Source organism: Amblyomma maculatum, chromosome 3 (assembly GCF_055883805.1).
Source record: "Amblyomma maculatum isolate TAMU_Amacu chromosome 3, ASM5588380v1, whole genome shotgun sequence".
In the NCBI taxonomy this organism is placed as follows: domain Eukaryota; kingdom Metazoa; phylum Arthropoda; class Arachnida; order Ixodida; family Ixodidae; genus Amblyomma; species Amblyomma maculatum.
This window is the reverse complement of record NC_139346.1, coordinates 130796220-130823395: the sequence shown is the minus strand read 5'-3', so window position 1 is coordinate 130823395 and position 27176 is coordinate 130796220. Positions and strand designations below refer to the sequence as shown.

The window sequence follows — 27176 nt, the reverse complement described above, 5'->3', positions numbered from 1 at the left end:
TGCTACATCGGTTCTTAACATTATCGTTGCACTCGCCTTCGCCCAACTAGTCGCTAACCAGTACTAAGTAATAATGATTAGCTAGTCACTGACTAGTTCTAATTAGTCATGAGTAATGACTGGCCACGACGTCATCTCATGATGCCACCAGCCGTGACATCAAGGCAGGATGTGACGTCATGGCGTCACATCCGGTCATGTCTAATAGGAAGTGTTAATGACGTCACATGCGGTCAACGTCAGGACTGGATGACGTCACCAGGCGACCTTTGGGCTAGCTTGACAAAGGCGTTCGATACCGTCAAGCACGAGGCTGTACTCCAGGGCTTAATCGATATAGGTGTACGTAAGAAGACTTACAATTACATAAAGGACTTTCTGTCAGACAGAAACGTCTCCATAAAGTTTCAAGACATCGAGTCCCCTGCAGTGGAGCTAGGGAACAAGGGCACGCCGCAAAGCTCTGTCGTATCGCCTTTCCTCTTCTACGTGGCCATGAGAGGACTCCCCACGGACCTCAAGAAAATTGAGGGTCTAAATTTCAGCATTTACGTGAATGACGTAAACTTCTGGGTTAAACAAGGGAACGACGCGAGCATAGAAGAGCGTTTGCAGGAGGCAGCGGACACGGTAGTTACCTACGCCGCCGATACGAGCCTCTCGTGTTCACCGCAAAAATCGGAACTATTCGTCTACAATCCTGGATCACTTAGGAAAAACATAGGGTTAAAACTCGAAATTAAAGTCCAAGGTAAAACTGTTCCTAAAGTAGAACACATCAGAATTCCTGGGATTCGATCTTTATCCAGGAAAATGGATACAATGACGACGTCAAAAAAAAGCTAGATGACTATACGCATCGCAAGTTCTAGGCATCTTTAGGAGAATCTCCCTTAGGGGCAGAGACCTTAAAGAGAAAAGCCTATTTAAGCTAGTACAAGCTTACATCTTTAGCCGAGTGTGCTACGCTACACCCTTCGTAAATGTTAGAGAGGATGAAAAGAGAAAATTAGACTCTCTCATCCGAAGATGTATCGAGAGCCCTGAACTCCCGATGGTATTATAAGGTTAGAGCGGAGGTTAGGAGAAAGGGGGACACCGTCAATGGAGTGTGTAACTGGACTAAGGCTTACATGGGATAATAAAGTGCGGCCAGCCGCCGAGTTGGATAGGCGGGATAATTGTGCCGTTAATTTTGCCTCTCTAAGTTCCTAGAAAGTGTTGTGCACACCGAGTTTAAGGAGTCGGGCATTAGATGTGCTGGGGGGAAGTCGTAGAGCCGTTTTCGTGCAACTTCGTAGGAGCGCGTTCACCTGGTCTCTCTCCTTTTGTTTTTGGGGGAGGTATGGGAGGGCATATGTGGCGCGGCTTATAATGTAAGCCTGGGTGGGGCGGATTGTGTTTCGCTCGCGTAAGCCTGCCCGGCGGTTGGCTATGCGGCGAATCAGTCGGGTGGTCTGTTGACATTGTGTATGGAGCGTCTTTATGACTTCTCTATGTGCACCATCGGAGTGAAGAACTAGACCCAGCACACGGATTTTGGATATTAGTGGGATCGAATGGGTATCTAGCTTGAGGGAAATAGGCGGACTGCCTGTATCGTATTGCTCGGGGCGATAGAGAAAGAGTTCTGATTTTGATGGGAACAAGTTAGGCCACGTTCCCTTACATATAGTGTCGATGGTGTTTAGTGCCAATTCTGTACGCGTTCCTCTATTTCGGCATCGCTGCCTCGGCTAGCCCAGACAGTGATGTCGTCGGCGGAGAGGCTGAAATGAATGTCAGGAATTTTAGCTAATTTTTCGGGTAGGTGAAGAAGTGCTATGTTGAATAGCATAGGGGAGAGGACGGCGCCCTGGGGCGTACCTCGTGCACCTAGCGTGATCTCCGGAAGGCAGCGGTCGCCAAAGGTATGTGTTACTGTGCGCTGGGTGAGGAAGTCTCGGACGTAATTATACAACCTGGTGCCGACTCCCAGGGTTTTAAGATTCTGAAGGATTGCTGAATGTGTAACATTATGAAATACTTTGGTCAGATCCACACCTAGGATGGCTTTGGTGTCATAGGTTTGACTGTCGATAATGTGATGTTTTAGATGTAAGAAGACATCCTGTGTGGAAATGCCTCGACGAAATTCAAATATGCAGGTGGACATGTAATTTTTGCCTTCTAGATATTGGCAATTCAAGCAAAACTGCTTACTTCCAGCTCAATATAATCACCAATTCCACCACAGAGTCAGAGGAGGCAGCCACTGCGCTTGCTTTCATCTCTACATCTGCCACAAACATTATCTCTGACTCCAAATCTGCGATTATGAATTATGCCCGGCGGCTATATATCCCGCACCGCTGCTCGCATATTACACTTCTGGCACCCCATAAGCCTCATCTGGACGTCAGCACATGCCGGCCTCCCTGGCAACGAGGAGGTTAATTCCCTAGCCCGAGGTCTTATTTTCCGGGCTAAAAAAAATGGAGCCCCCTCTACAGGCTGAGAAGCGCCTGCTCTCCTTCCGTGATATCCTCTTGTATTACCGGGACAAACAAAGGGAATATACACCCCCAGCCCCCGCTCTCACCATAGCGCAGGCCGTACACTGGCGAAGCTTGCAGACTCGGACGGCTCCATACCCTACACTTCTACATGACTGATGCTCAGACCAGTTTTCCTCATCATGCAGACTCGGCGGGAAACCAGGATTCCTACACATCCTGCTTACATGCCACACCTTTCCTCATCCCCCATCACCGACCGTCGCAGAGTCCTACTGGAAGTCTCTCATGAAGAGCACCTCAAGACCAACGGAAGATAATTTCCAGTGCTATGAGGAGGATTGCTCTTCAAGGACTTTCTTTTGCGTTATAAGGGTGTCTCCCATGCAGTAAGGGAGCACTCAAGTGCCATGCAGGGGGCTTCGCCCCCACTATTTGTTCCAATGGCAATAAAATGTTTCTATCACCACCACAGCGGTCGGAATCAAACCTAGGTACTCCAGATCAGTAGCCGATAGTCTTCCGTAACCTCATCGCCGTATTTCACTCCTCGTACCGTCGAGCAGCGTCCATCCCGGCACCAGCCGTTTCGTCAGGGGCGCTGACTGATGAATGCTTCCATCTTTTTGATGTGTTGTGCGCAATCTATATTTTCTTTGCTGCTTGTGTTTTAATATATTGTCCTCGGATTTACCTTTGTGTTTTTACGCAATAGTTGCTGTCGCCGTGCTTCAGAATAGGCGTGGTACTAATTCGGGTGCTTGAAATATACGGTTATGACTGCCGCCCAAAAATGTGATGGAGGTGTAAGAAATATCTGCGCCTTCAAGCTCTTCTGCAGAAAACATAGTAAGCGATCACACTTGAGCCTGTTGCGACTGAAGGAAGAAGGAAAAGAAAATGCACGGGCCTGCTACTGGCTCTGTAGCTGAGCCACCTCCGTTGCCTCGTGCAGACTGAAGAATGAAAAAGTAGAGGGGAGAAAGGGCGCGTCGCTAAAGCCGTCGTCCACCACCGAAATGGGAGCGGGTGCAATGACGGCCTACAACAGATAAAAATATGGTGGCAGGCTAGCCCCCGCCACAATTAGCGGCAGTGATCTACCAGTCTTAGTCCCAATCCTGTAGGATCAGAAGCAGCCACCTCCACTCTTGAGCTTCTCAGTACTCTTATGAGGGAAGCAGAGTGGAAAGTGTGGTTCCCCCCCCTCTCCGCAGTGCCCTTGAGACAGCGAGCAGCTTTTCGCGCTTATGGCGGCTGGCGGAAAAGAGGTTTAATTAACTGCAGGAACCGACCGCCAAATATGAAAATAGCACTGCAGCTGTAACAATATATACCAGTAGAACTTGGCAAAAATTCCGACGCCAACGTGCATGAAGCTGAGGAATGTGAAACTTTTATACCTTAAGCAGCAATTTCAAACTATTTTGTTTATTTTTGTAACGACAAATTCAAATCTTTAGATGATTTTCACCCTCTTTTATATTTTCGGTAGTAGCAGTAAATACGGAGAGCTGGTCGGTATACACGGGAAAGTACAACTGCAGCACAGCACACACAACAGTTGAGCCGTAGAAAGTTCGAAAAACACAAAGCACATTCAAAGCACATGCAGTAACATCAAGTCAGAGAATAGCGGAGAAATGACCTCAATTTGTTTTCTGCTCCATTACGCACATCTGCTGCTTAAGACATAACTGAGTAGTGCTTGTGAGGCACCATCTATCAGCATATGAAAATTTACGTAAGAACTGTAAGATCAGCATTGATATAAAACCTGCATATGTTCGGGGGTGGCATAGGAAGACTAAATATTGCATCACATTTATAAGGCAGAGAAAAGCTTAGGTAGGCGTAGAGTAAACCAGACCGCACATATACACATGTCGCCTTGCTGGCAGGATCAGGTAAAGAAGGAGCACTTCTTCTTGGGGTTCATGGGTGAGCCCGCGGGACATTGGAAGGCCTCTGCGAAGGCAGCCGAATTGCGAACAGCCTTGTTGCAGTCCACGGTGTGCGGTCCTACGACTCCGGGCAGCGTGCACGTCATGTAGCACAGTGTCATGAAAAATACCTGCTCCCCGGTGAGGCTGCTCGAGATACCCTGCGGCGCATCGTCGCCGCGCACCGAGCGGTGGTAGGCCTTGTGAGCCACCTCCAGAGCGGGCACCTCCGGAAATATGCTGTTCCCCTGCTGCTTGCTCTCGGTTCCGGTCTCGTTGCCAGCGCCCTGTCCCTTGACATCCAGGCAAGCGTCTTTGGTCTCGAATGCCTTTAGCGAGGCACTGCGATCGGCGCGGTCACAGACACAATGGACTCAGAAATGGAGGTGAAAATGCGAGACGGACAGGGTGCATGTGATGGAGGTGTGTGCGTATTGGAAAAGAGGTTTAATACCTCAAGCCGGGTGTGGGCTATGGAATACCGCAATGGATGGACACAGCTTAACTTCAGGCTCTGAGTTATTGTTAAAGTGTAGTCTTATGTACTTCTCAATGGCGTGACACTGCAGCAGGGATTTGATTCCAGAACATCGTTCGCCGAAGTCACATGCCATTGCTGCTGAGCCACAGGTAACGGATCACCATGCCTTAAATATGAGTTCCGCATTCCAAAGTGCACGTCGAGCCTATGCCACGGTCCATTTTGTGGTGCTTTGGTGCAGCTAGGAGTCGTTTTGTTTCGCGACTATTGGCTGCAAGAACAGAAAACCGAACATTCGTTCAGTTAGGCCCTCTGTTTGTAAAGTGCTTTATTTTTCTGCAGCAGCTTGAAAACTCTGTCAATTCAGAATAAAAAGTCAGAAAATTTCGATTCGGTAATATTCCACGAAACTGCGCAAAATTTCGTTTTTAGCGCATCTACCCGACAAATTTCATGAATTTAAAAGAAAAGTATTGAGTAGAACGTTTTTGAGTCTACTCGGTATAGCAGCACAAAATAAGCCAAATTCACGCCAACGTTTTGAACTCGCCACATGTACGGACATGAAAGTTTAGCAGTGCTAATAAATTTGTGATTGCTTCTAGATGTCATTATGTAATTACGGATGTCTTCTCAAGGAGTCAGTATGTGAAACAACAGGATGGATGCAAGAAGACGCGTTATACTACACAGGTGCTATAGGTCAAGGATACACTTCATTTTGTCCAACAGATGCAACTCTAGAGCCATCATATCAAATACCGACGTAAAAGGTGCAAGATTAATGCGGCTGCGAAGTGCAATGCGCACGCACGCACGCACGCACGCACGCACGCACGCACGCACACACACACACACACACACACACACACACACACACACACACACACACACACACACACACACACACACACACACACACACACACACACACACACACACACACACACACACACACACACACACACACACACACACACGCGCGCGCGCGCGCGCACGCACTAATAATGCACAGAAATGAAAATGCATGGTTCCGCAGGTTATTTAATAATGACGGTATTTACCCATGATGTACAACAGGATTTTAATCCGAAAAGGCCGAGGTCAAACTTGGAGAGGCCGGAAAAATTTGGTCATCTTCGTGGTCACTATAGTCTAATTACGCTATATATTGATTTTGTTCCAAGTCGACCGAACTCAAATTTTGGAGGTGGCCCGAGCCAATTTCGGGGTTGGCTCAGAGCATATATGGAGGTCTACCATCGTGTTTTCAGCAGTTGAATTAGCTGCACATCTATTTTGCTCCAAATTGGCCGATGTTGCATTTTGGGTTGGTCAAGGCCAAATTTGGGGATATAGCCCAGGTCAAATTAGGCTGCACATCGGTTTTGGTCCAAATTGGTGGAGGTTAAATTTTAGGAGTAGCCCGGGCCAAATTTGAGAGTGGCCCTTTCCACAGGCGAATTAAACCAACACCCTCTAGACAGTTTTCTAGGTGGACTTGATTAGGCTGCATATCAGTTTTGGTCGTAATTGGCCAAGGTTAAATTTTGGGGGCGGCCCGGACTAAATATGCGGGTCATCTTCATGTTCGTAATAGCGAAATCAGGCTGGACACTGATATTTTGCACACATGGCGATGCGCCCGGGGAGGCACCCCTGCCACGGCGATGGCGTACGCGACTAGCGACTGCGCTCCTTCGTTTGTTCTCAAATCTCGGCATCATTTTACCTTTAAAAATGCTAGTAGTGGAGCTAACGCTCTAAAACAATATTGCATCGGAAATGGCAACCGTGAACGCGCTTACTTGGAGAGAAAGAAGTCTCCGAACGAGCCATCGGGGTGCCACCTCAGTCGCTGGTTGTCTATGGACGCGACCAGCCGCAGGGCCATGTAGAAGCCCAGTCCTCCGTAGAACATGGCCTTGGTGCCTTTGGAGTAGTAGAGAGGCGTGGTCACGGCGCCCACGGCCACCTTCACGGACCCAGTCACGGCATCGTAGAGGAAGTACGGCAGCGCGTAGTTGACTGGGTAGCCCAAAGGGTCGATGTCTTCCCGCGGGCGGTACGCCGCCGCGGCGCTGCGACTCGCTTTGACCCAGTACTCGCCGAACGACGCTTCTTCGGCGGGAAAATCGTTGTACAGGCGCTCGAGCTCGCTGCTCTTTAAGAACCGCTCTGGTGGCCACAGAACTAGGCGCGTGGAAGAGACTTTCCGAACGGCGAGCGACCGGCTGCCTTCGTCCAGCCAAGTTGCCTCTGCAAGCATGTCTGCAGCGGCCGAAACCAGGCTTTCAAAGCCTGTCGTGACGAAGGTGCGTTCTTCTCGCGAGAAGCGCGACACAGAGCCAAGCGCTGTTACGAGAAGAGGGTACGCGGCCTCGACGAGTCGTTCGCAGAAGTACGGTCGGTACAACGCGACGCCCAGGCCGTACCGATTTTGCAGAAGTCGAAAGTCTACCGCAGGTGAAAACAGCTGCACGAATGACCAGCCGATCAGGGCCAGAAGCTGGCTGTCGGTGTACGCAGTAAGCACGCTTGCCAGGACCTTGAAGAAGGGTACGTCACCAAGCAGAACTTCATCGATGGGCCGTACCGCGGGCTCGAGCTGAGGAAGCCTGAAAGCCTTAAGCCACTGGTCGGAGGTCAGCGGTTGAGTGTAATACCCCATTTGCATAATTGACACCAGCACAGGCTGGACGACTGCTGGCTGCATTGCGGTCAGTAGTTTTTTGAACACATCCCCTTCAATTGCCATTGTTGCCTCGATGAGCTTCTTGTCTTTTTCAGCTTCATCCTGCACTCCCTTGAGGATAGCGTAAAACGTGGACCAATACTTGACGTATCCTCCGGCCTGTTTTATCGTCGTGTGGTGTTGGAACATGAGAGGTATGAGCGGACCGGGATCTATAACGAAGCGCCACTTCATCGGAGATACAACGCGCAACAGCCTTACTTGAAAGAAAAGAGGAACATGCCACTTGAACGCCAACGTCAATAGCACGTCGAGGGCTTTGGTGTCTCCTGGGTCTCGTTCACCTGGCCAGGACAGCTGGCATTCATCGAGGAACCTCCAGAATATAGCAACGTTGGAGCCGTACTGAGACTGATCGCCCATGCAGGAGGCGTACATGGCAAGAGGCTTGCGTCCGGCGCTAATAATTCGCGCACCGTCAGCCAGCATGCGGTGGAAAGCAGGAAACCAGGATTTTCGCACGTCGTCCATGGCCGAGTTGGAATGCTCGAGGTAGCGCTCGGGTGGCGACCAAGCGGAGCAAACATAAGCGCTGAAGTTTCTGCACGGGTCGAGACTGTGATTCAGCTTGGCGGAAAGCCGCCAGGCGTGGAAGACGCAGTCTTTCGTTTTGCAGAACCGTTTCGGAGGCCCTGGTATATTGGGCCCTTTCAGCGCGATTCCGGCGATGATGATCACAACGACGACGAGAACGGCAAGAGCCGCTACGAATAAAGACACTTTGCGAATATCCTGGCTCTTGAGCGATTCTCCAATGGCCGGCAACACATCGCCAAGAGAAGTAAGTCCCTGTGAAGGAAACAAATTAGAGCGTGTTTAGCATAGTTCAGCGAAAGGAGGAGGAAGAATCAACATTTATTAGGCCCGAAATAATTCGGTGGTGCATATAGGCACCAGACGGGGTGGTTCCCTAGTAACGGGACCCATGTGTTACCAGCAGCTCCTGGCCCCTGTCCGTCAGTGCGAGCTGAATCGATAGGGCGGGGCTGGATAACAAGATTTCCCATCACTCAAGGGGTTGGAGATTGGGGGTATTGGCGGGAAGGGGAGGAGGGGGTGTTGAGTTTTGTGCATTCTGCGAAAGCTTCACAACATGGTTACGCTTGGTAAAACTTTTTCGTAGCTAGATGTAGGTAACAGCATGACGCACTAAGCGCAGTATCATCGCCACTGGCGCACATGACTGTCTCTGAGTCAAGGCGCGGTTTTCTTGTTCTTATATCATCGACCGATGTCATGCGGTAGCGCGACGTGACATCACTCATGTTATTTATCACATGCTCCACCCCTCTCACTCTCCTCAGCTTCAAGTTTGAAAGTCAAAGTTCACTCAAAGGTTAAATGGTCAAGGTTATGAGCTTGTGGTGCGACAAGTGGTCCACAAGGTTACACTTCAAGCGGTCGGATGTTTGGTGAAAGGGAAGGGCCAGTATATTTATAACCACACTTTGTCCTAAGACTCCTTGATGGTGAATGGCCAGCCCATGCCAACATTGTGCGTTGGTTTTAGAAAAGGAAAGACACAATATTTGTCATGTTTTTTTTTTCGTGGATACCTTAATAGCATAGCAGCAGCTTGTCCTCCTGCTCCTTAATTGCCAAATGTAGGTCAAATTGAAGGCCACGCGATGACCGGCTCTACCTAGTGCAGTGAATCGCTCGTCACATCCCATGAAATTATTGCCGGAGAGGGCACTATTTGAGCATGTTGTTTCCCGACCAAACATCTGCGAGAACGAAGCAATGACCCTTTGAGAGTGCCTGTATGTAGCTCAGAAAAAAAAAAAAAACATGGGAAATAAATGAATTCGAAAATTGCCTGCGGGACATTCTAAACAACTTTATTAACTATGATCCACAGCTGCAACAGGAATCGCAATAGTATGATCTTGTGGAATTGCAAAGGTTGTAAAAAAAAAATCACGGACAATCGACCCTTTCCTACAGGTACAGATGAATATGTTACCGTCGAAGTAAAGTGAGGGAGAAAACCTTGTATACTCAGTGCGGTAGACACTAGTGTAACTAATATCTCTTATTCATTAGTTGTGGAAGGCAAGGTCTATGCAGCATTATCTCTGGGTGGAGCTGCTCTGGGTGCCTGCTCACTCGGGAAATCCTGGCAACGAGACCACCAGTGTTCACGCCTGAGGACTTATAAACCAGTCGGTGGCGGACTCGGGCCCGGACGACTCGAGAGAGCGCATGCATACCTTCACCAAGCTAATGCAGGCCTACCGAGCCGAGCATCAGCTCTAACCCCTATCCCACCCATTCCTTACCATCTACCAGCAACCTATGGCGCCACCTGCAGACCCGAACCCTCCCCACGCCCTACCTACTATCCCGCGTGCAACCAGGTGCCTTCACCTTATCTTGTCTTTTGTGCTTTCATCCCACCGCTACTCTAACACATATCCTGATGGAGTACCTGACTGATCCTCCAGTTAGTGCGGGTGCTTGAGGTAAGCAGAGCCATGTACAGTCTTTCCTATTCGTCTTGAGATTCGGATGGTGGAGCCGAATACACAACATTAGACATGGTTAAAAACGGGAAAAACAGGGACATGGTAAGACAGCGCCGGGCAAGCTCTGTGGGCTGTTCTGATTTATCGCGTGGTTGAGCATCCTTAAAGATGTCGAACCACAACAAGGTCAGCTTGCCATCATTACGCGATTAGAACCGAACGCAGCAACATATACATGCATCAGGCCCCCAATATGTGACACAATAGAATTCTTGCAGTTACCTTGGAGCACTGTTCTCCGTGGTGTTCATCGGTGAACGTCTTAAGCCCTTGAATCAAGGACGACATGGACAGTTGGCGGTTTCTTCCCGAGTTCTGTATTGGCGACGACCTTCGAGACGATTGCAACATCACGCGTTGAGGTTTGGAATTCGTTCGCGGTGACTTCCTATGATTTAGGGTTCTTTTCGGCAGCGTTGGTGTGGGCGCCTTAATAATGTCGTCTGACCCTTTGCGCTTGCTAGATGAAGGCGTCTGGTCATCACCTGGTACTTTAGCACTGGTGCCCGACAACCTAGACTCACTCCTGATGCTGGATCTCCGCATACTCGGCGGGCATATGTCCTCAGGTTGTTGCTTTGACGTCGGCTCTCCTTCAGGTAAACTACCGCTAGAGCCCGACTGCCGACTGCCACTATGGGTGTTGGATCCGCGCCAACCTGACTGGTAAATATCCTCAGGATGGGGCGTTGACGTCGGCTGTTCCTTCGTTGAAATCCCGGACCACGCCTGCAGCAAATGATTCTCAGCTCTGACGGTGTTCTCTAATGGTGGCCTCAATTTCGAGCCGTCATGCATCTGCGCAAGTAGCTGGGAATCTTCTTCGGCTGATAGGTTCGACCATGATGGAAGTCCGATGGTAGTTGGTGCTTCCTTCGCTGAAGTCGGTGTCTCCGAAACAGCGACGTGAATCTCGATGGCCTGGGGTTGCTCATCTTTGAGGATCGATGACTCTTGCTTACTTCCCGAAGGTCCATGCGAACGACCGCCCGCGAAGTTGGGGGCAGCAGTGGCGGAAATGCCTGGCTGTATATGCCCTTGTGCAGCGGCAACAGGAACTTGGTCGGGTCTTGAGGAATGAGCCACTTGGTCGGTGGGCTCGCTCACTTGCCGGCGGCCCGCCTTGTTCTTGGCAGATGAATCCGAGCCGAGCGAGGACCGGCTGCCGCTGGACCCCGAGGAACTCCTTTGAGAGCGCCGCCTCTTCCCGATCTTTCCATCTTCGTCAACGGATGAGTCCATACCTGAAGTGTTTGCTATGGCTCAGAGTCTTCGAAAGGTGCTTGCTTGCTCATGAACGTTGCTCTTCTTCTACTGCTTCATTGCTCCGACACACGGCACGCGCGAACTACATATGAGCAGTGACCTGAAAAAGAAAAGAATGATAAATAGAATTTATAGCCGAAATTTAAATGAATCGACTTTTTTTGTTGTGACAAAAACGGAAGAAAATGGAGGAACGATGGTGAAGAGGTCAACACTTGTATATATTTGGCTGAAAGTGATTTGAAGAAAGGCATATTTCAACTAACATCCTTAATTATGTCATTCTTGCTTTATTCCCGAATTGGTTTTGTCTCTCATTTTATTCTTTTTAAGAGATCGAACCTGCAGTGCATGTTTCTATGGGATGTATTCGGTTACTCCACCTCCAGCATTAGAGTGCTCGCGTAATTCCGATCTACAATGTTAGGGTTCCTCAACTTCTTTCTCCTATAGTTTCCGTGATTTAAGCGACCATTGCGGCTCAAAAGAAAACTAAATGTAACGCACTTCTACGGAAGACGGGAAAGGAATATGATTTAGGTAATTACACTTGTTAAGCATTGTAATTCCAGAACAGTTGAGCTTCTCTCCCGGCTCTGTTCTCGGTTGGTTTTACAGCTATTTAGAGTACAGAAAAACATCACCTGGAAGGCCGCTGTCGTCATCGGCTACAGCATCTCCAGTGCCAAAGGGTGCGCGTGACAGCGTGTCAGCGTTTTTAACGCGGTAGCGTTAAGGAGCTCGTGTCGCAGAAAAGCCACCGGCGTCGTTGGCCGTGAGCGATAAATCCCGGCATGCGCTTCATAAATAAAATGCAACTTCCAAGATGGGCTGGGTGGGAATCGAACCAGGGTATCCGGAGTGTGAGACGGAGACGCTACCACTCAGCCACGAGTTCGATGCTTGAAAGCGGTACAAAAGCGCTTCTAGTGAATGCGGTGTTGCCTTAGAAACGTGCCGTAGGACGTTATACTAGGGTCCCTAGAAATATTGCTAGTCTGTCGTCCGCCGGCCGCGGCGGGGGCTGCCGCTGAATGATCGCCGCGGTGGCGCTGCGGTGAACCGGAGTGCGCCACTACTGCCGGAGCAGACGACGCGCGCGCCCGTGCGCTTCGAAATGCATTCGCTGCATGCTCATTGTCAGGTGCCTTGTACATGCGATGCCGCTCTTTTGTCTTTGATTTCAGTTTAGCCGTAATATTGAATTCGAAGCCGAGTTGTTGGCATAACCACTGATGCGACTTTTTTTTTTTTCGTGAGCGAAGTTTTGCGCGCATGGCCCTGAGCCCGATGTAGAAACGAAGCTGCATTTTATACCCTATTATCCTGCTGAAGCTACCGCCGTACCGTATTGTAATGAAGACTTCTGAGGATTTTGTGCAAACAATTGCGCTTGCATGGAGAACTATACTAGATGCACATTCTAGGCTCCAAGGACCATGTGTGCAAGCAATAGAGCGCTGTCGCCGGCGTTTTCATTCACGCTATAGTTTCATCTTAACTTCTTCGGACGTTTAGCTAAGTTATAACACGTATGTAGAACTAGAAACTTTCGGATGCATGCACAATTAAAGCACGCAAGATGGGAACCCGAGCCCTCCAAATCGCACCGCGCTTCAGGCAAACTGCTGATAGGCATTCTTTGGTACTTAGGAAGCCTAGTAGCCACTCATCAGAATATGCCATCACTTTTGTTGACTTCCGTTTTGCAACCTCTAAAACATATTTTAACAGCCAGCTGTTAGTTGAGAGGAAGGGCACTAACACTTCTTTCAAACTCTGTCCTTGAAGGTGTTCATTTTCATTTTTAATTTCACCGAGAGCTTTTACCAGCTTTGCCACCTTGTCCTTCGTACGACAAACTGCTCGAGACATAGAAGTCTGTTTCTTAATTTTTTCTTCTTCTTGACAGGGTGTTCTGAGTTAACTTTCGCAAGCATTTGCAGGCTATATGCATGTTGCATCAGAAATAATGGTACAGGTCGTCGCAAATTAAGTAACGCCCATTTTAGGAGGGAAAGGTCTTGGTAATAGCTAGCTTCAATCCGCTGCCAGGACACAAGCTGAGTTTCGCAATCTCCTGAAGATTAATTACCTCTTCTGTCGACTTTACAGCTATCTCCTTGACTTTGTTTCCTCGAATGCACACAGCAGCATTCATGGCAGCTTCACCAGTATCACTGCGATGGAACTGAACTCGCCGATTTGCGTAGATTGCCTCCAGAGATTCGTCCTCGCTTGAGTGGCACTATGCGAATGTTCATTGTTCAACATCAGAAAGATCGACATTTGTCCCCAGTGGCGGTGGCATGCAGCTTTCTGCATTCCTGGAGCAGGCTCACGTCACACGATCCACCACCGCTGTATTCTTCAACTGGCTTTACTGATGCTTCAGGATCAGTGCGCTTTTTTTTCTTTCTCTGCAGGTCTCCCTGCTGACTGTTCTTGCTCGTACAAGTTGCGCTCCTTTCTCTTGAGAGGCAGGAAACCGTTGAGATGGCATCCTTCGTGAGTTGCGTAACATCCCGTGGAAGCTCAATTACCTTTACCTATCTTAAAACTTCGCTCAATAAAGCAGGGTTTGAAGTGTCGCTCACAAACGTCGACACTAGCTTAATTATTTCGTGTTACAGTAATGTGAGGGCAACCCCGATCTGGATCATCCGATATTTATATATACCGATATTTATATCAACGTCCAGGATTTCCTGTCTGCAACTCACAAAATAATGAGGAAGATATTCACCACTTGTGGGTTTGCCCGCCACGGAGACAATATCGGCACCGGCAGTGGGCCTTTCACCGAGCAACCCATCTTCGTTCATTGCTTGCACGCAAGGGCCTAGTTATCATCGTTCTCTCTTGAATTTTATTAGAACACAGCCAGTCTATTTTCTTTCATTTATTACGCCTTTTAATTTTCGTTTTGCATATTCCTTTATGCCCTAGCTGAGACAATAAACAATGTTATTGCCTTTGCAGCCGCGCTTGATGTTGCGCTCCCACTCTTGCCTCTTCCCTGCGTCTTTCGGTGTCCTGAAGAGAGAACATTTCACCATGCACGAGCGCTGCTCGGTCTTGCACCCGGGCAAGAAACACGTGCTATCACGCTTACCCCGTTTTCTGGACATGACGCGATCACATATCCACAAAAAAGGCACACTTGCACACATGCTAGCTAATTTGCGCGCATTCCGGCTCGCGAGCGAAAAAAAAGTGCACGTGGTGCACGAGCATTGTCACGGCACCAACGGATCAGCGCGGCGCAGATTCGAGAGCACGGCACAACCGCCACAGCACCACGTACACAACGCGACCACGCTCCGAATGCGTACAGCGCCCCCTGCGCTTTCATCCGGGAAGCGGCCAACCGGTTCCATAGGGAACCCCGCTCGGACGGCAGACTAGCAAATACTTCTAGGGACTCTAGTTATACTGCGGTGTATATCGGTAATTATGACCATGTTACTTACAGAAGTCGCAGTTACACGAGTAGCGAAGTACGTTTCCGCTACATTTCTTGTGCGCTCTGCGCACATGCAGAGCCATCTTGCGGCAAACACAGAATAACCCCTCCTCGCAATGTGCGGCGCTGCCCCGACACGTGGCGCGCCACTCGCCCCTGACGATAGCGTTATTGCACCTCGTTCGCACCGCCCACTCATTCGCTCGGTATGCTCGGTGCGAACGAGGTGCAATAACGCTATCGCGTTCCACTCTTGAAGGCGAAGCTTAAGCGTCCTCCAAATTTTTTGTGTTTGCGACCTGACTCATAAACGATAGTTGTGTCAAACTCCTGAAGCCGTAGAATACAGCATGCAAGTCGTCCAGACTGGTCACGCAGATTTGCCAACCAGCATAAATAATGATAATCCGTCACTTTGAATGGTCGGCAAATTCCCTGACGCTGCAGTCTGACGCTGCTGAGTTTCCGCATATGTGGGACTGGTGTAGGTTTCCAGCAACGATGGTGGGCGCTTGTCGACAGGCGAAAGAGGGCTCTTGAGCGCATGTCGCCCCTCCTCACGTACAATAGCAAAGACGGAAGCTGGCGACGGCTGCCATGGGTTGCAGAACATGCTCAACTCTTTGTGCACGACGCTAGGAATCAGCTCGCGCAGAGTCAGGAATTCACTCGGAAGATGTAGACGATTTTGTGACTGTGGCAGTATGGAAAGGTCGTTCGCAAATCACAGCACGCTGTTGTAGTACCCTTTACATTGTGGTGGACTCAAGTAATCCGTTCACAGTCGACGGTGGGTTGTGCACAAGGCCTGTGAGCAGCTATAATAGCTTATGAAGGTCTCGGTTCTGGCAGTCTTGAAGCTATAGGTAGCGAAGAAAGAGGGTTCTAGTACAGCTTTCGCTCTCCCTCTTGATCACGTTCTGCGTGACGCTGGCGGTAACATATGGCGTTCCAAGTCCGCCACTATGGTTGAGGTTGGCGCTGGTGAACACTCTCAAGGTTTGTTTACAGGCAACATTAACATAACTAAGAGAGTAGTAGGTTGGACAGCCGTCGATATAGTTCAGTGGTAAGAGCACAGGATGCGGTATTCGGAGGTAGTGGGTGCGGTGCCCACCGTCGGCGCGCTGTTTTTCCTTCTACTTTGTGTTTAATTATCTTTCCCCCTAACTGATCACATTACTAATTGAGGTCCATACTAAATAAATATCCCCCCCCCTCCTGCTTTCCTTGGCTTCGCTGACTGTTGGCTTCCTTCCTTCCTTTATATATGTATATATATACATATATAAAAGTGAAAAATTGCTTCATACTGTTTCCAAGTTTATTTGTAGTCGACGTTTCGGCAGGAGCCCTGCCTTTCTCAAGACTGATGGTACATGATTCTTGTTTGTCTTCTTATAGGGTTGGCCAGAGGTGATACAAACAATATGGGCACACACAGGTGAGTCAGCTGGACACGCACAACACACACATACACACACAGCTGCGGAGAGCAGGCTAGGCCCAATGGGCCATCAACCCAAGGCACCGGCCGCCGCGAGTCATCTGTATACAGTACAAGACACAATACAGGCAACCGCGGAACAACCTTGGAAGGGGAAAAAAAAAAAAAAGAAGACGAAAACAGGTGGGGGAAGGTGTTTGCTGCAGGTGGTGAGAAAATTATTTTTCTTGTTCTCACTAAAAGATGGGAGCGCCCAGCGTGATGAGAAAACCAGGTGGACACTGCTGGTTAGAAGAACCTGACAGCGGCGAGTAAAGTTCGAGCAACTTGCGACGGGAGATGAACCTCAAAGAAAGAATAAAAAAAAAAGTAAGTAAATATGTGGGACAGTAGAATGGTGAAATACTTTGAGGTTTTCGCTAACAGATATGAGGGCTAAGCAAAAGAAGAAAACAGGTGGGGGGACGTGTTTGCTGCAGGTGGTGAGAAAATTATTTTTCTTGTTCTCACTGGGAGCGCCCAGCGTGATGAAAAAACCAGGTGGACACTGCTGGTTAGAATAACCTGACAGCGGCGAGTAAAGTTCGAGCAACTTGCGACGGGAGATGAACCTCAAAGAAAGAATAATAATAATAATAAAAAAAAGAAGTGAGTAGAATGGTGAAATACTTTGAGGTTTTCGCTAAAAGATGTGAGCGCCAAGCATGAAGAAGGTTTTTACGAGAAGTGGGATGTGGAGGGTATCAAAGAAGCGAGAAAAAAAAAAAAAGAAACCGAGGAAAAACTGTAAAGGGATAATGATTGATATATATGTATAGCATTAAGCTTGCAGGGCTCGTAAGGACGACATTGCCCCAATGTTTTCATTTATCCCAGTATTAATTGTCCTAAACTTATAAATAAAGTATGACTCACGCTGCTCCCGCTCCCGTGTATTATTGAATCCCCCCTGAAGAACTGTTAGTTTGACTGAGTCGAATGAGTGCTGTTTCTGGTTGATATGTTTTGAAAAAGGAAGGTTGGGCAGAGAGCGGACATGAGCTCGGTGATTATTAAACCGCATTCGAAGAGGGGTAGCTGTCTGGCCAATATACTGCATGCAGCATACACCGCATTAGGAGATATATAACGTTTGAGGCATCGCAATCAAAGTTACCATCTATTCTCCACTTAAAACTTGACGCTGTGCTTGTTGCGCAGCTTGATGTCTGCATGTGGCTGCACACCTGGCATCTACTCTTTCCGCAAGGCCGGCACCCCAACCGCGGGTTATTACCTATTTTTGAGTGGACTAGGATGTTGCGGATGTTTTTCGGTCGTCGGTAGACAACTTGGGGAGGAGTCGTGAAAATACTCGAGAGACGTTCGCTCTGTTCTAGAATGTTGAAATGTTTCTTTAGGATTTTGTTCACGTTGGGGGGGTTACTCGTGTAGGTGAGTACCAGGCTTGTTCGGCGGTCTATGTTTTCCTTTCGTGGACGTCCCTCCAGTATCTCCTCTCGGTTGAGTTCATATGCCTTCTTTATGGCGTCGTCAATAATATTTGGCGGGTACCGTTGTTTAGTCAGGACTTCCCGCATACGCTTTGCGTTTCGTGCGAAGTCCTGATCTTGGGAAAAAATTCTTTTGAATTGATGAGCCTGAGAATATGGAATGCTTGTTTTTGAGTGATGAGGATGACAGCTTTGAAAATGTAAGTATTGTTGTCGGTCCGTGGGTTTTCTGTATACGCTTGTGGTGAGTGAACCTTCATGAACCGCAATTTCAACGTCAAGAAAGTTAATTTTGTTTCGGGAATATGTGTGCGTGAATGATATGCTAGGATGGAGGAGATTGAAGTTTCCAATGAAATGTAGGAGTGATTGTTCTGTGTCAGTCCAAATTAAGAAAATATCATCCAAGTAGCGCTTGTATAGGGTGGGCTTAATGGGGGAAGTAAGTAAAAATTCAAATTCAATGCTATGCATGAAGATATTAGCATAAGTAGGGGCCATTTTTGTACCCATGGCGGTGCCGTTAGTTTGTAAGTAGTGTTCGTTGTCGAATTCAAAGTTGTTGTATTCTAGTACTAGTTTTGTCAATACCTCTAGGACTTCTGGAGTGGGGGATCCTTCCTTCCTATTCTGAATATAGGCCTGAATTAGAGCTTTGATTCCGTCAGAATGCGGGATATTTGTATATAGAGAGACTACATCTAAGGTTACAAGGAAGGCCCCCTGAGGAAGATTATACCTGCTATTTCGCGAAGGAAGTGGTTTGTGTCACGTATGTGGGATGGGTGTGTTTCAGGTATGTGTCCAATTAATGTGTCAATGTAACTGGAGATTGGTTCTGTGATTGTACCGATGCCAGATACTATAGGGCGTCCAGGATTACCATTTTTGTGAATTTTCGGAAGCATGTAGAATCGGCCCGGCGACGGGTGTGAGGCGGTCAGGGCTTTGCATAATCGCAGGGAGATGTCCCCACTTTTTGCGAGCTCATTTAGGGTCCCTGCTATAAAGTTTTGATGCTTTAGGGTGGGGTCCGCTTTTAGGTGTTTATAAAATTTAGTGTTAGAGAGTTGTCTAATTCCTTCCTCAATATACTTGTCCTTGTCCATTACCACTATGCCGCCTCCTTTATCTGCCGGTTTGATGACCACATCCCTCCGTCTACTGAGCGCCTTCAATGCGTCACGTTCCTTTTTGGAAAGGTTTTGCTTCCCTGGTCTGTAGTCCTTATAAGCCCTGATTACATCGTTCTGGACGGCACTAATGTACATGTCCAAATGTTTATCTCTCCCCGTACTCGGAGTCCATTGGTGATTTTTAAGGCTGAATTCTTTGTCATGTGTCGTGCTCTGTGTCCCTTCGAAAAAGTATTCCCTCAGTCTCAGAGTTCGCGCAAAGTTGTCAAGGTCCTTCAATACCGAAAATTCATTAAATTTTCCAGTAGTAGGGCAAAATGTAAGTCCTCGTGAGAGTACAGATCGTTCCTCTGGCATAAGGGGGGTGGATGAAAGGTTTATAATACTGTCCTCGGGGTCAAAATCTGAGCTTTCAACCAGAGGGTAATAATGCTTAACTGCTTCTGTTTTCGAGCTTTTTTCCGGTATTGTTAGGTTTGTGATCATAATGTGGGGAACACCGTCACGGGTAAATTTTTTTCGTTTGATTTCGGCTATCTCGGTCGCTCTTTTTTCCCCAAACAACATGAGTTCAGTGGCCTGGAGCGTGGAAAGGGCGCTTTTTCTGCGAGCACGACTCTCCTCTGTTCCCAGGGATACCAACACCCTATCAAAATGGGAAATGGTGACTTCAAGGAGATCTAAAGATGCAGATTTCAATACATGGTTCCAATTTTCCTTGTCCTCGTCACACAGGTTATTCATTGAGGGTGACAGTGATACCTGCAAACCCGTTGGTGTGATTTTGGACTGGAGATAAATCTTAAGGCTACGGATATGAAATTCATGTCTAATACGTTTATCTACAATTTTTCTTAACTTTAAAAATTTGGAGTTTTATATATATATATATATATATATATATATATATATATATATATATATATATATATATATATATATATATATATATATATATATATATATATATATATATATATATATGAAGGAAAGAAGCCAACAGTCGGCGAGGCCAAGGAAAGCGTTGGGGATGGCACTTTTTTTTTTAATGTTTACGTGGATAATCACATAAAATAGTAATGTGATCTGTTTAGGGGAAAGATAATTAGACACAAAGTAGAAGAAAAAACAACGTGCCGATGGTGGGATCCGAGCCCACGACCTCCGAATAACGCGTCCGGTGCTCTTCCAACTGAGCTACAGCGGCCGCTGTCCCCCCTGCTACTTTCTTGGGTATTTATGTTGTCTGTATACGAACCTTGAGAGTGTTCACCAGCGCCACCCTCAGCCATAGCGGCGGACGTGGGACGTCCTTTGTTACCGCCAGCGTCACGTAGAACGTGATCAAGAGTGAGGGCGAAAGCTGTGCTAGAACCCTCTTACGCTACCTATGGCTTCAAGACTGCCAGAACCGAGACCCCCGTAAGCTACAAGCAGATCAATCAAGGGGAAATGAGGGTGCTCGTTATAATATATGAAGGAAAGAAGCCAACAGTCGGCGAGGCCAAGGAAAGCGTTGGGGATGGTACTTTATTTTTCTTTTTAATGCTTACGTGGATAATCACAGAAATTAGTAATGTGATCTGTTTAGGGGAAAGATAATTAGACACAAAGTAGAAGAAAAACAACGTGCCGATGGTGGGATACGAACCCACGACCTCCGAATAACGCGTCCGGTGCTCTTCCAACTGAGCTACATCGGCCGCTGTCCCCCCTGCTACTTTCTTGGGTATTTATGTTGTCTGTATACGAACCTTGAGAGTGTTCACCAGCGCCACCCTCAGCCATAGCGGCGGACGTGGGACGTCCTTTGTTACCGCCAGCGGCACGTAGAACGAGATAAATATATATATATATATATATATATATATATATATATATATATATATATATATATATATATATATATATATATATATATATATATATATATATATATATATATATATTAGAGTATATAGTATAATAGTATAGTAGTAGATAGTAGTATGCGAGAGTATGGATGCGAGAGTTGGACTGTGAAAAAGGCTGACCGCCGAAGAATTGACGCGTTTGAATTGTGGTGCTGGCGAAGACTCTTGAGAGTTCCTTGGACTGCCAGAAGATCAAATCAGTCGATATTGTCGACCATAAACCCTGACTGCTCATTGGAGGGTCAAATTCTAAAGTTAAAGCTCAGCTACTTTGGTCATCTGATGAGAAGAGAGGAGTCGCTGGAGAAAGATTTGATGTTGGGAAAGGTTGAGGGACGCCGGAGAAGGGGTAGGCAGCGAACGCGATGGTTAGATGGCATCCTCGAGGCACTGCAGATGAAGTTATGTGATGTTAGGAAGATAGTAAGAGACCGGAAAGCGTGGCGTGACATGGTCCATAGGGTCACGAAGAGTCGGACACGACTGAACGACTGAACTGAACTGAGTAGGTAGTAGTAGTATATAGCATATATAAATAGTAGAGTAAGATGGCAGTAGACCATCTTACTCACTACACTGAAACATCACCGTTACCCTCTGCCTCGGCAAGAGACGTTGCTTTGTTCCTTCTCAACAATTTGATTCTTCGCCACGGGACTCCGAAGGAACTGCTCAGTGACCGCGGACGCGTTTTCTTGTCCGACGCTCTCGAGGCCCTACTGAAAGAATGCCGCATCATTCATCGCACCGCTACTTCTTACCGCCCTCAGACGAATGGTCTGACAGAACGCTTCAACCGTACTCTGAGTGACATGCTGGCCATGTACGTCAACGACGCTCATTCCAACTGGGACCACGTTCTTCCCTTCGTAACCTACGCGTACAACACTGCGATACAGACCACCACTGGATTCTCTCCCTTCTTTCTTCTTTACGGGCGCGAGCCAACCTGCACAATGAACGCGCTTTTTCCCTACCGCCCTGATGTTCCTGAATCGACGCCACACTCGGGCGCCGCCCAGTACGAAGACGAATGCCGTCAGCTCGCTCGTTCGCTTACAAAGGAAAACCAGTGGCAACAAAAACACCATCGTGACACTGGCGAGGCGCCTTCATATGCACCTAACCCTCTGGTGTGGCTCTGGGTTCCTGCCACAACCACCGGCCTTTCAAAGAAGCTTCTTGCTCGGTATTAGGGTCCATACCGAGTCCTTCAAAAAACATCTCCTGTCAACTACGTAGTTGAGCCCGTTACGCCCTCTGCGGACTTGCGTCACCGTGGACGTGAAATAGTTCATGTGGACCGAATCAAGCCCTACTACGATCCGTCTGTCCTTTCGGCTCCATGAGTCGCCAGGATGGCTTCTTCTCTGCTCTGGGGGAAACTGTAGTGTGGTAATCTTCATCGTCATAGCCACTGACATGCGTCGCGTGCTGCCGCTCTCAAGAACGAAGAAGTTGGTCGTTGTCTGTTTGATTCGCTGCGCCTTACGCCCCGCTGCGAGTTCATCCCGAGCAGCTAGATCCATCTGCGTCGACTGAATAAACACACCCCTACAATATATATATGTATATATATATATATATATATATATATATATATATATATATATATATATATATATATATATATATATATATATATATATATATATATATATATATATATATATATATAATAGAGCGAAGGGTACGCTTCATTTAAAGAAACATTTTATTAGACTCGACGTTTCGATCGGAGACCGATCTTTCTCACTCTTGAGAAAGATCGGTCTCCGATCGAAACGTCGAGTCTAATAAAATGTTTCTTTAAATGAAGCGTACCCTTCGCTCTATTATTTTTTAAGCGGCCAAGTACGTTAAATGTTCTCGCATCCTATATATATATATATATATATATATATATATATATATATATATATATATATATATATATATATATATATATATATTTATTATATATATATATATATATATATATATATATATATATATATATATATATATATATATATATATATATATATATATATATATTGTTACGATGAAATAGCAAAGGGGTGTTTATTTACAGTGATATGGCAGTGGGATAAGGTGAAGCCTACTAGCCCCAGGCACCAACGCTTCTTCTTCTTCTTCTGCCTCACCATCACCATCCCTCATCGTCGTCATTAGCGTGACATTTCCCCCCTACTCAGACGAAGCCCTCTGGGCGTGTTCGTGAGTCGTGCGAGGCTGACACGGCTTCAAGCGGGCAACATGACGCAGTTCGGTTTTGGCAGACCGGCGACCCGATGCTGTCAGGCGGGCTATCCCATAAGTTAAATCACTAAGGCGTTTGATAACCACATATGGGCCGTCATAATGGGCCAAGAGTTTTTGATGTAGGCCACGGCGCCGAATTGGACGCCATAGCCAGACTAAATCACCTACAGAGTACGTGACCCGCCGGTGACTGGAATCGTATCGCACTTTGGAACGTTCTTGTGAAGCACCAGACCGTAATCGGGCGATTCTCCGAGCTTCTTCGGCGAGACAGAGGGTCTCAGCCAGGCAGGGGTCTTCACGGCTTGTGAAGGGCAGGATAGTATCCAGAGAGTAGCGTGGTGGTCTGGCGTAAAGCAGAAAAAATGGACTGTATCCAGTCGTCTCATGCGTGGCGGTATTAAACGCATACGTGATGAAGGGCAGTATGGTGTCCCAGTTCTTATGCCCTGCGTCCACATACATGGCTAGCATGTTGATAAGCGTTCTGTTGACGCGCTCAGTCAAGCCATTTGTCTGGGGATGGTATGGCGTCGAGTGTCGGAAAGTTACGGCGCATAAACGCATGAGCTCTTCAACAACATCAGCAGTGAATTGTCGGCCCCGGTCAGTGATGACAATTCGTGGCGGCCCGTGTCGTAAGATGACTGAGTGCAGCAAGAAAAGCGACACCTGATGCGCCGTAGCAGATGGAAGAGCGGCGGTTTCACAGTAACGTGTGAGATAGTCCACGCAGATTACAATCCAGCGATTTCCATCCACGGACTTCGGAAACGGACCTACGAGGTCAATGCCTACTTGATCAAACGGTGCTGTCGGGGTCTTCACAGGGTGCAGCAAGCCAGACGGAGTTGCAGTTGGACGTTTGTGGCGTTGACATTGCTTGCAACTGGCAACGTATTGTTCAACCGTCGAGCGCATTCTGGGCCAGTAAAATCTTTCTTGAGCACGGTGGAGTGTTCTAACCGATCCCAAATGCCCAGAAGTTGGATTATCATGCATAACACGCAATACGTCCGTGCACAACGTCTTGGGAACTACGAGTAGGTATCGCTGGCCGACAGGCGAATAACTCTTTTTCCATAGGAGGCCATCATGCACACAAAAACGGCTTGTAGGTACGTTGGCTTGGGCAAAGAGAGGCTGCAGACTGGTATCATTTTGCTGTTCCGTTTTGAAAACATTCGTGTCGGGGAACGCTGGCTCGAGGGTCGATATATAATTGTCGAAATCGTCGCTTTCAGGTCCAGTAGTGGCCATTGGCATCCTAGAAAGACAATCTGCGTCTGCATGACGCCTCCCGCTTTTGTAAACCACGGCAAAGTCATATTCCTGTAACCGGAGGGCCCAGCGTGCGAGGCGACCACATGGGTCTCGAAGGTTCCGCAACCAACAGAGTGAATGATGGTCAGTTACGATAGTAAACGAACGTCCGTACAAATATGAACGGAAACGCTGCACAGCGAAAACTACAGCTAGGCATTCCTGTTCGGTGACTGTGTAGTTTCGCTCCGGCTTGCTCAGGGTACGACTTGCGTACGCGATAACATGCTCTCGTTCATTGTGCCGTTGGACAAGGACTGCACCAAGACCGATTCCACTAGCGTCCGTGTGTACTTCTGTCATTGCAGTAGGATCGAAGTGACGTAAGATGGGTTTCGATATTAAAAGAAACTTCAGTTGACGGAATGACGCGTCGCAGTCTGGTGTCCAGTTAAAAGTAGAGTTTTTGTGGAGAAGGCACGTCAATGGGTAAGCAACGTCAGCAAAGCGATGTATAAAGCGTCTAAAATACGAGCACAACCCTAGAAAACTGCGCAACTCCTTCACTGTCTGCGGGGGTTTAAAAGACTCAACAGCGGCAGTTTTCTGGGGATCCGGCATTACACCATCACCATTGACAAGGTGTCCTAGCACCAGCGCTTGGCGCTCTCCAAAGCGGCACTTTTTGGAGTTCAGAATTAGGGCGGCGTTGTGCAGGCAATTCAAGACACGTACTAGACGGTCATTGTGTTCTTGGAAGGATTTCCCAAATATCACGACATCGTCCAGATAGCAAAGACAAATGTCCCATTTTAAGCCGCGCAAAACTGTGTCCATAAAGCGTTCGAATGTAGCTGGCGCATTACACAGCCCGAATGGCATAACATTAAACTCATAAAGGCCATCTGGCGTTACGAAGGCTGTTTTTTTCTTATCTGCAGGGTCCATTGGAATTTGCCAGTAGCCAGATCTGAGATCAAGACAAGAAAAATAGGACGCACCAGAGAGGCAGTCGAGGGCATCGTCTATGCGAGGAAGAGGATAGACGTCCTTTTTCGTAACAGAATTTAAACGCCGATAATCGACGCAGAATCGCCACGAACCGTCTTTCTTGCGTACAAGAATAACAGGGGCAGCCCAGGGGCTAGATGACTCCTGTATCACCTTTTTCTGTAGCATGTCCTCCACTTGCTCATGAATGACTTTGCGCTCAGATGGGGACACGCGATATGGCTTTTGACGAATGGGACGAGCCGAACCAGTGTCGATGCTATGATGGGTCCGATGTGCAGGGCGAGAGGTTGGTCCATCTGTTTCAGAAAAGTCAAACATAGGCGAAAAAGGTAGAAGAATATCCACAAGAGTACGGCGTTGAGGTGAGCTGAGATCGGCGCTGATCATGCGGGAGATTGAAGTTTCATCAGCAGGCAAAGGTACGATGGCACTCGTAGCATCTGTGACCAAAGCAACGACGTGGGGCGCATCGGGTCCACAAGAGGCAAGCTTCAATCCCGTTGGTAAAACTGCGGGCTCGGACGATGGGTTGATGGTCCATAACGAGACACTACCATGATGCACGGATATCATACAGTGAGGGATAATTACATTTTTCTTCAGGCATGCTGAGTGAACTGGGTGCACCATGGCCTGGAATAAAACCTTCTCAAGAAGTGGAACGGACACGGGGACGAACATGGCAGACAAGGGTGGAACTACTGTGTCTTCGGTAATACTAAAAACTGTTTCTTCATCACGGCCACTTTCAAAAAGTGTCGGCAGATGCGAGCCATCAAAATGAACCTCTTGACTTCGGCAGTCTACGGTAGCGCCACAAAACTTCAAGAAGTCCATTCCTAAAATGATGTCATGCGTAGAGTGGGGTAAGACTACGAATTCGGCTTGAAAAATTGCACCACCCACAGACACTTGCGCACTACACACACCCAGTGGCCGCAACGCCTCTCCACTCACACCACAAAACGTTGAAGCACGGTCATATTCAAACATCACTTTGCGTCCCAACAAGCGCCTAAACTGATTACTCATCACAGACACAGTCGCACCCGTATCCACCAAAGCTAATGTATACACACCATCAATAAACACACGAATTTTGTTTTTGAGCATTATAGTTGGAGGGATGTTGGCACACAGCACATTTCCAGCGGCCTCACCCCCATTGGTCGCGCTGGTTAGTTTTCCTGCTGATGATGCTGAGGCGACATGGGGCGCCGTCGTGGTGATGGAGAACGACGCGCACGGAAGGCGGGTGGTGGAGTAACACTTTATCAGATGCAGGGGAGTGGTCGCGGATATTCTGGTTATGGATGTTGCGGTAATACCCACGCTGAGTATTTGATTGTTGAAAAACGGGATTGTATTGCCGATTGTTGGGTACTGTTGGAAGCGCCGGACGGTTATAGCGAGGTGGGAACCTACTGCGGCAGTATCTGGCGATGTGACCTTCGACGCCGCAGCGGTAGCATATCGGCGGAGAAGGTAGAAAATGCTGTTGCGAATAAGAGCAGGGAACAGCTGGGTGCGTCGTAGGTCTGTCTGAATGCTCATACTGCTCAGGAATCCTGGTAGATCGAATGGAAGATCTATGGGCACTTGAGGCGACGTCATACCTTGGGGCGTCAGGCACCGACGCATTCCGGTTGGCGAAATGCATGGGAGGATAGTCAATGGAAGCTGCAACTTCAGGAGCTTGTGGGAAAGGCTG

General features: G+C 47.9%; 1 protein-coding gene across 1 annotated transcript; it reads right to left on the bottom strand.

Moving 5' to 3' along the window:
* Positions 1-4398: 4398 nt before the first annotated feature.
* On the bottom strand, positions 4399-8160 carry LOC146196034 (endothelin-converting enzyme 1-like). The gene is made up of 2 exons (XM_084596319.1): positions 6728-8160; positions 4399-4780 (listed from the first exon to the last, which is right to left on the bottom strand). The coding sequence occupies exons 1-2, from the start codon at positions 8143-8145 to the stop codon at positions 4399-4401; spliced, it is 1800 nt and encodes a 599-aa protein (XP_084452445.1). The 5' UTR covers positions 8146-8160.
* Positions 8161-27176: the final 19016 nt, after the last annotated feature.